The sequence below is a fragment of the Semicossyphus pulcher genome, unplaced genomic scaffold (genome assembly GCF_022749685.1).
Source record: "Semicossyphus pulcher isolate SPU_LCO1_2020_fin unplaced genomic scaffold, fSemPul1.0.p SCAF_24, whole genome shotgun sequence".
In the NCBI taxonomy this organism is placed as follows: Eukaryota; Metazoa; Chordata; class Actinopteri; order Labriformes; family Labridae; genus Semicossyphus; species Semicossyphus pulcher.
Window position 1 is genome coordinate 12973832 of NW_027211698.1, and position 8774 is coordinate 12982605.

Here is an 8774-nt window from a genome sequence, read left to right on the forward strand (position 1 = left end):
ATCTAATCACAGACTATTTGCATATCAACGAGGGCTGCCACTGATAGGCTGCTGCCTGTCACAGGCCTGCACGCGCTGATCAATACAAGCAGGTTTGTTCTGTGGGAAATAATCATTTATGTGCAATAAAATGTGGCTGGGTGTCTTTAAAATTTGGATAATTAAATTAAGGTGGTTTAATTGCCTCTGGGACTGAGGGGTGGACCAGCATATAGTCTGAGCAGCTTTTTATTGGGCGTGTTTGCTGCTCTTATTTTGACATGTAGTTAGTGCACGAGCAGTTTATATGCTGCGTCAGTGTGTGACGTCGTTTCAGTGGTGATAACTTAATTGCCAATCGTGTCATCCGGCTATCAATTCGTTCAATGTCTGTTCCGGAAACGGTGGCTATTAAATTCCCAGAACGCACCTATACACTGCAAAAAATGTGTGTAAATTTCAATGAGGTTTGGTCCGTGTGGAATCAGTTTGAAATGCGTAAAATAACTAATTAATAGCTCTCGTAAAATGTGACGTTTATGCAAAAATGTCACGAACAAAATACGTTTTTGTGCAACGTAAGCTTTGCATATTTGCATTATGAGTGAGCGCGACACCTGGCGGCAGTTATGATTTATTATTAATTTATGATGAAGCCTAAATCTGTCTCACCTCCACCCCTGACTCGAGCAGCATCCTCACAGATTCAAGCTGGAAAACTTCAAAATAAAAACCCAAACTTCTCTTTTCTCATAAGTTAGCTGATTATTTTTTATAAATTGTAATAATTAGCAAGAATAAAAGAAGTGCTTTCATTAGATAAGTCTACTTTACGCACCACAAAATGATCGCTTTTGATCTTTTTTAAACATCGCGATAACTTGGTCACCTACCAAGGCGTGATTTGGCTTAATAAACCCAAAATTATATGCACTAAAAAAGTTAAATTTAGGCTGTTATTATTCCAAAGACTTGCACATCACGCTGACGTAAACAAAGTGTGTTTTAAATTATAACCAGAATCACAAAAACGCACCAAACCCAACTCACAAAATCCAGATTTTTGGAGCTACAGATAATTCCGTTACAGTAACGCGTTACCCACACTGCACCAGTGCTTGCTTTCTTGCTGGCCCGGGACACACCGAGCCTCTTTTTCATCTCGACTCCAGTGCACAAACATACAGCTTAATGCGACTAGTGTTTCCCCCTTTTATTGGGCTCACCATGGCTACCGAGTGCCGGGCTCAGAAATGCGCTCTGCCTTCAATGCAGGGAAGAGGAGTTAACCCGTGAGAAAAGGCACAAAAATAACCCTGTGCTGCAAAACTGAGCGACTTCTGCACAAATTCGGGTTAATGTGTGAGAGACTCATAAGCATGGACTTTGAGAGGTTGCAGAAAGTTGTTTTAGATAACTGCCCTGGACCAGATCTCGTTTAAAAATCAGTCGTTTTTAGTTTTCCTGACTTTTTCCTCCTACATCTTTAAAACTAAAACCGAGAAATAAACCGACCTGCATTCATTAACATCTCCGGCTATTCTAAGCAGCATTAATCAGCTTTGACTCTGTTGTAAAGTGCAGTTTAGGACCTACAGGCTGGCGCATGTAAACTTTAAACAAACTTTGCAGCGAGGAGATCGATTTATATTAAACGATTTCATATTGCACTTGCCTACGCGATCCCTCTGGAGGATTCAAACCGAGGGGTCTCTCTCTCTCTCTCTCCCTCTTTTTCTCCCTCTCTCTCTCACTCCCTCTCCCTCTCTGCCTGCTTAAAATGTGATTGATTGCACTTTTCTCCGGTGGACATTCACTACAAAACAGCACAGCTTATCCATCTGCCCGCTTTTTCTATAAGAAAAACGCGAGAGAGAAAAAGAGACGTTTGGGCGTTTAAGCAAACAGCGGCGCAATATTGATTTTTATACATTTAAGGTTGGTAAACGGAGAATTAGCAATTCGATTTTAAATATACAAGTTAAAGAGGATAAGAGTGCATATATGTGACGCAGGAATCTATGCAAAAGAGGATCTAAAGAAGCGAAGACTCTATAAGGAAGCGCATTGCATGCGCAGCGGAGCAATGCGCGATAAACTCTAACATTCCTCATGCGTAAAAGAAGAAATCCGCACAGATGATTGTTGACTTACCTTGTGTCCAGGAAAAAGGGGGGAAATAGCTTCACATTGTTCACGCGCAGCCTGTAAATGTTTATCTCCCTTTCCTACGACTCGGTGCTCCCTAAGATTTTCTTTCCTCTGCCTCAACTGAGCAGGAGCACTCCTCGGCTCGCGCTATTATTTTCACTAAAATATATGAAAATTTATGCAAATGAAAATCAGCACTAACTGTTCGTCTCTTGTTATACTTGGGGATGATTTTTTTTCCTCTCCCCCCTTTCTTTCTTTCTTTCCTTCTTTTTTTGCATACAAAATAAATGAACTCCCCCAGCAGGGAACTTGGGGACCTTTTTTATAATAAGCAAATAAATAATAAACACATCATATATCAGAGAGGTTTTTTTATCGCGGCGCAGTGATTTCTTGGAGCATTTCTGCGCTGCCTTTTGACTCTCCTTTTATATATATGTTGTATTTTTTTTATTTTCAGGGGTTATCTTGCTTCTCTGCACCCTTGGTGTCACGTTTCTGCTGGCCGCCTGAGACGCCCTTTCAAAGCGTGCAGCGCGGATTGAACAGCAGTAATTTAGAGCGAAATCCTCACTGTATATTAATGAATAGAGGGCCCCATGCTTCTGGCCCCTAGCCTGCCTATTCAATGTAAACAAATCCACGAGGCTCCCTCGGTTTTGAGCCACGTCCAAATTAAATCTACTGGGATGAGGAGAAGAAGAAGGGGAAAGAGGGGAGGGGGAAACTGGCATGGAGAACACAACTACTCCTGCCCTGAAATCCCCTTCTTGCTTTAAAATCTGCGCGTCATCTTTGGAGATGGTGTTTCAGAGTTTTACGCACGACATGCAGCTTTAACCTTTTACGCAAAGTACAGTTAATCCTGTGAGGAAATCACCTGCTGCAGGCCTTGTTTCAGCCAGGTGGACTCAACAGGCTGCATCCAAATGGGTGCAGGGGGACCCATATTCCAGGCCCATGGGTGCGTAAATATAGGCGCAAGGGCTCCAAACAAAGGCCCCATTCATGTGCGGGGTTATGTGGTCATCTAAAGGGATGGTGCGCTGTATCTCTAAGGACTGCTCAATTTGCCCTTGTTTTGGTTGCCACTTTCTCTTTTACTCACTGCGGCGTTTCCGCATGGGAGCGTCCCCGCAACCTTTGTGCGTGAACTCCTGAGGAGCCAGCGGAAGCTTCCAGAGCTGCAGTGCCCCCTTTTTTCCCCCCCTCCTGCATATCATGGCACACACCTCCTCTGTCTTTTACGTATGTAAATCGTTGTATAGTCTGAGGTGCGTTCAAGGAGCAGTGTCAAGGTTTATACTTTAATGTGCTCATAAACAATTAACTTAAGCTGGTTAATTCCATATTTAAAATGCTAATCAGACTACAAAATAAAGTCTTAACCATTTACTTTATATGTTCATTCAACAAACAACCCCTTTGTGAGCCTTATTCTACTGCACAATCACGTATTTATAAATGCTACCAAATACATCTGATTACGTGAAATGCACGTGCAGGTTTGGACAAACTCTCACGCCGTGAATCAGTCCTGAAAATGTTTTTAATTATAATAAAAGAATGTTGTATTTAAAAGCAGTTTGCAGCCTTTTAATTTGAGTTTATAAATCGCATTAACATGCTTTTATTTTGAAATCTAAGCTTTAAAACAAGTGTACTTTTTGTAAATAACGAGGGAAGGACACATCAAAGCTGTCCTGGGCAGAAAATAAAAGTTTATCATGTTGATCTCAAACTAGAGGTCACACTTTATCGACCTTTTTATTTACCCCTTCACCCCTGTTTGTGTACTAATATCTCAGCGCTGTTTACTACCGAGTTGTGCTCCCCGTTTTGTTTGGACTGCAATTAAAAACCAGCCAATCGGAACAGCCGGAAGGAGGGCTCGTGCGCCCCGGAGCAAGGGCTGGCGAGAGCTGCCAATCACACCCGCGTGCAGCCAATGAGCGGGCACGCACTGGGGTAAACATCCGTGCGTACGACGGGGTTTGGTGAGGGGGCGGGACTACGCGGGCCTGTCAGGGAGAGAGAGAGTGAGAGATATAGAGAGAGAGGTGGAGAGAGAGAACAAGCGAATGAGAGAAGAGGCTCGCGAGCAGCGCCGTGCACTGTTATACTGGGATTGTACTTCAACGGGAGTTTGCGGTTTGGCAGGTTTATATACATCAAAACAGAACAAAGAGAGGCTCTACAGAGCTATAAAAGAAGAGAGTGAAAAGAATAAAGCGAGGGAGAAATCTCTGCGACTGAATTACAAAAGAAGTGAGGACTCTCTGCTAATGTTTTTCTCATCCAAAGGGGACATAAACTGGGACTTTGGACATTGTGGAGAATTTGCAAGGCTTTTTTTGTTTCCGCGAGCAGCAAAAGTTTGTTTGGGACGTCGCTTTTTTCCTGTATATTTTAATTTTAATGCGCCCAATTTCATCCCAGTGCAAAACTTTCCAAACGGACTGCACATGGTTTCAAAGGGCTTTTGAAAACCTGGGATTTTATCGCCGATTTCCCTGCACAACAGTTTGAAGTAGAATGTTGTAAATACATGCGGATTTTATCCAGTTTTCTGCAGCTGTTTTTCAAGCTTTTCTGCGTTTTTACGCACGTCGATGGTATCGCCAAAAACCTACCCATACTTTTAAAGTTTGAATAATTCATGAGATACAATTTGCCTGCTCGAAAGAAGTGACTGTAAAAAAGGGAGGGGGGTTATCCACAAACATATTCATAAGGGTTGACGGAATGGCCACCGCGGCTTCCAATCCTTATCTGGCCAGCAATAGCATCTTATCGTCCGGCTCCATCGTGCACTCTGACTCCGGAGGTGGTGGCATGCAGCCGGGCAGCGCTGCGGTTACCTCTGGGTCTGGGGGCTACAGGGGAGACCCCTCGGTCAAGATGGTGCAGAGTGACTTTATGCAAAACGCAATGGCAGCGAGCAACGGGGGACACATGCTGAGCCATGCCCATCAGTGGGTGACTTCGCTGCCGCACGCCGCAGCGGCCGCAGCAGCAGCCGCGGTGGCTGCAGCTGAAGCCGGATCGCCCTGGTCGTCGAGTCCCGTTGGGATGACGGGCAGCCCGCAGCAGCAGGACGTGAAAAACTCCGGCAGAGACGATCTGCACACGGGCACCGCGCTGCACCACAGGCCCCCTCACTTAGCCCCCCACCAGACTCACGCCGGGGCTTGGGGGAGCACGACTGCCGCGCACATCAACTCCATATCCGGGGGACAGCAGCAGCAGCAGTCGCTGATCTACTCCCAGCCGGGGGGCTTCACTGTGAACGGGATGCTGAGCCCGGGGAGCCAGAGCCTGGTGCACCCGGGCTTGGTTCGAGGGGACACTCCGGATCTGGACCACGGAAACCACCACCACCACCATCACCACCAGCATCCGCATCACCAGCACCACGGCGGCGTCAACAGCCACGACCCGCACTCGGACGACGACACGCCGACCTCGGACGACCTGGAGCAGTTCGCCAAGCAGTTCAAGCAGCGGAGGATCAAACTGGGCTTTACGCAGGCGGACGTCGGCTTGGCTTTGGGCACCCTGTACGGGAACGTTTTCTCTCAGACGACCATTTGCAGATTCGAGGCTCTGCAGCTCAGCTTCAAGAACATGTGCAAGCTGAAGCCTTTGTTAAACAAGTGGCTCGAGGAGGCCGACTCGTCCACCGGCAGCCCCACCAGCATCGACAAGATCGCGGCGCAGGGGAGGAAGCGAAAGAAGCGCACGTCCATCGAGGTGAGCGTCAAGGGGGCTTTGGAGAGCCACTTCCTAAAATGCCCCAAACCCTCGGCGCAGGAGATCAGCTCCCTGGCGGACAACTTGCAGCTGGAGAAAGAGGTGGTTAGAGTGTGGTTTTGCAATAGGAGACAGAAGGAAAAACGGATGACGCCCCCAGGAGTGGCACAGACGCCGGAGGATGTGTACTCTCAGGTCGGCAATGTGAGTGCAGAAACACCGCCCCCCTCCATGGACTGCAAAAGAATGTTCAGTGAAACATAGAACAGCACACAAGAATATTTTATATGAATTAAAACTGCTTAAAAAACATACAGACTATCGCCAGGATAGCCAAATTTTTTGATACTGTGATTGTGAGGGAATATGAATGAGACTGCAAAATGTGTTTATATTTTTCACCAGAAAAAAACAGAAAGAGAAAAAAATTCACCTTTTTTTTTCCTCCCTAAAAACCTCCCCCTTCAGAAAACGCACCTTCTTCCAGGCCCTTCCAAAATGTCTTAACCTAAAAGGTTCCTTCTGCTTTTTTCTTTCAGGGGCAATTTTTAGTAGATTACTTAAAAGATGCGAGTGAAGCGAGCGACCAGAGGGTGACAACTACAAGTTCATTCCACCAGGTAATTTTGGCGCATTAAAACACACCAAGAGGAAACCAAGTATTGTTTTTTTAAACATTTTTTCTCTCCAAAAAAAGAAATTCCCTCCTTCATTATCCTGTGTTTGATTGAAGAAACAAAGGAGCAGACATTTTGTATATTTAGGACTTCCCTCCCCTTCTCCACGCCTGACAATAACAGAAGGGAAAACTGCAACAATATGAACAAGAGTGACATCCACGACGCTTCCATCATGATTCCCTGCACATTTTTCTTTCCCCTCACGTGGACTGCATGGTTACATCCCCACAAAAACACACACACAGGGAGGAGGATTAGGGATTTTTTCTTCTTCTGCATCTCGAGGCCCAGAAAGGAGAGAAAAAGAGGAGCAGGACTGTCCCCATCTTTCGCCTGATCTTAAAAAGATCACCTCCTTTTTTTTGGCTATTTTTTTTAAAATATTATTATTTAATGGACTTTGACAGCGTGAGTGGATTCTTCTCCTTTTTTCTCAACAAATAGAGCATAAGACATTTGCAAAAAGACTTCAAACTGCACTTATTTGAGGAAGAAAAAAAAATCTGTTGCCAAGTGTGACTGAGTGGGTGCTGTGGATATTCTATTAATGCTGCCCTTTCTAAGCAGTGTTCTTTGGTAGGTTTTAATAAACAAAAACTCTGTAAAGCCGGCAATATAGATCACTAGATCAGATACTGATCTGACTTATTTACGTTATATTTTTCATCAGAATTACTTGTTTTAATATTTTATTCGGAATACATATGAATTATTCCAAACGGTAATTTATTTGTCCCTCCTTCCTCTCCAGGAACTTGTGTAAGATTCTTCCCCTCCTTTTTTTTTCTTCTTCTTTTATTTCAATATTTTTCTTCCACTTTTCGTTGTTGCCCTTATTTTGTTTAATTTTTTGTATTTCTAAAGGAGCACAAATCATCATACAGCTGACCGTTGTTAGGTAATAAGGGTACATTTTTGATGTGATCATTTGATTGTAATTTAATTTCAGTAGTGGTTCCGTACGAGCTGATTGAGACACAATAAATTTGTTAGAATGAAATGCAATCATTGTGTTGTTGAGATTTATATTCTTATATCGTGCTTTTATTTTCTAAGAAAGGTGACTGTTTTGTTTTTTGGAAAAGGGGGTGCTTTTATTTTTATATTCCTGCACAGCTGCAGAAACTATCAAGAAAAAATGGTGGATTTTGTCCCAGATGAAGCTGCGAGCTAATAATAACCTCCATTAGAATAATGCAGAACAAAGGCTCTTTGTACGCTGAAAACACTCCTTTAAAACTAAAGAATGGGGTTTTATTTTGAAATATGAAACGACAAATTAGCGTATTCCTATCGCATTTACCAAAATAAAAGCCCCTGAGTTGTTGCTGAGCTTGAAGAAACGTCCACGAGCGTTTGTTATCATTTCATCCCTTTTAAATTGAAACATCGCGGTCAGCTGAGTGAATGGCTCGTCTGTTTGTTTACATCTGCTCCTCGTGAGGCCTTGGGCAGAAAAATAAAAGCCTTAACTTTATCCTGCAGGATTCATAGAATCGTATATTTCTTTAACAGACAGAGCTCAGTGGGAATTCTTAAAGGTAGAAAATTCAAACATTTCCCACACAGAGGCGTCCATGTTGAGTGTGTTGGTGTGTAGAGCGTCCTAGCAGTGTGTTATGTAATGTTTACGTTGCAGCTCACAGTCCTGCATCCCATAATACTCACAACGCGTCATTATGAGCGCCTGATTAATGCAACAAAAGCTCTAATCTGCAAAATAATTGATTTCAAACTGCAGAATTAAGCACATAGCTGCATAGATTATGAGTGAATGCAAACTGTGACCGTTTAGAAAGCACGCACGCGCACTACAGCTCTTGCGGGTGTGTTGTGCAGGTAGAGAGGGAGGTCAGGTGCACACCTCAGTGGGCTGACATGTTGTTTTAGGATGCGGGGCACTGGGTCAGAGGGGTTATTGATTGTGTCTGTCCGAAGCTGAAGCCCAAACCCGCGGAGTGCAGGGTGCGGAGTAATATCAGGGTGGTTGTTTGGATTTTTGACAAGTTTAAAGCGGAAAAATAGTCCCAAAGTATCTGTTTTTATTTTTGACATTAATATGATAATTCTAAATGATATAGTTTGTGCTTTTAGTGTGTTTTCTAGGGGACTATTTTTTGTCTCGGCAGCAAAAGGCGAACGTGTCCCTCAAAAACTTTTCTTTTCTTCTTCGCCTATTCAGCAAAACTCAACAAAACGTGTCCTCGC

The 8774-nt window shown here is 44.0% G+C and overlaps 1 protein-coding gene across 2 annotated transcripts; it reads left to right on the forward strand.

Annotated features, from left to right (window-relative positions):
• Nucleotides 1-4226: 4226 nt before the first annotated feature.
• pou3f3b (POU class 3 homeobox 3b) lies at nt 4227-7828 on the forward strand. Of its 2 annotated transcripts, none has more exons than XM_069675214.1 (2): nt 4227-6090; nt 6426-7828. In XM_069675214.1, exons 1-2 carry the CDS (start codon nt 4879-4881, stop codon nt 6522-6524), a joined length of 1311 nt encoding a protein of 436 aa, XP_069531315.1. In that variant the 5' UTR covers nt 4227-4878; the 3' UTR covers nt 6525-7828. The 2 variants fall into 2 exon arrangements, with proteins under 2 accessions (XP_069531315.1, XP_069531316.1); XM_069675215.1 differs by having other exon boundaries at nt 4227-6081.
• The last annotated feature ends 946 nt before the right edge of the window (nt 7829-8774 follow it).

Bases quoted from the DNA above. Each gene is read 5' to 3' on its own strand.
- pou3f3b (XM_069675214.1), top strand. From the start codon at position 4,879: ATGGCCACCGCGGCTTCCAATCCTTATCTGGCCAGCAATAGCATCTTA. The intron at 6,091-6,425 runs GTGAGTGCAGAA...TTTTTCTTTCAG, and splicing joins TGTACTCTCAGGTCGGCAAT to GGGCAATTTTTAGTAGATTA.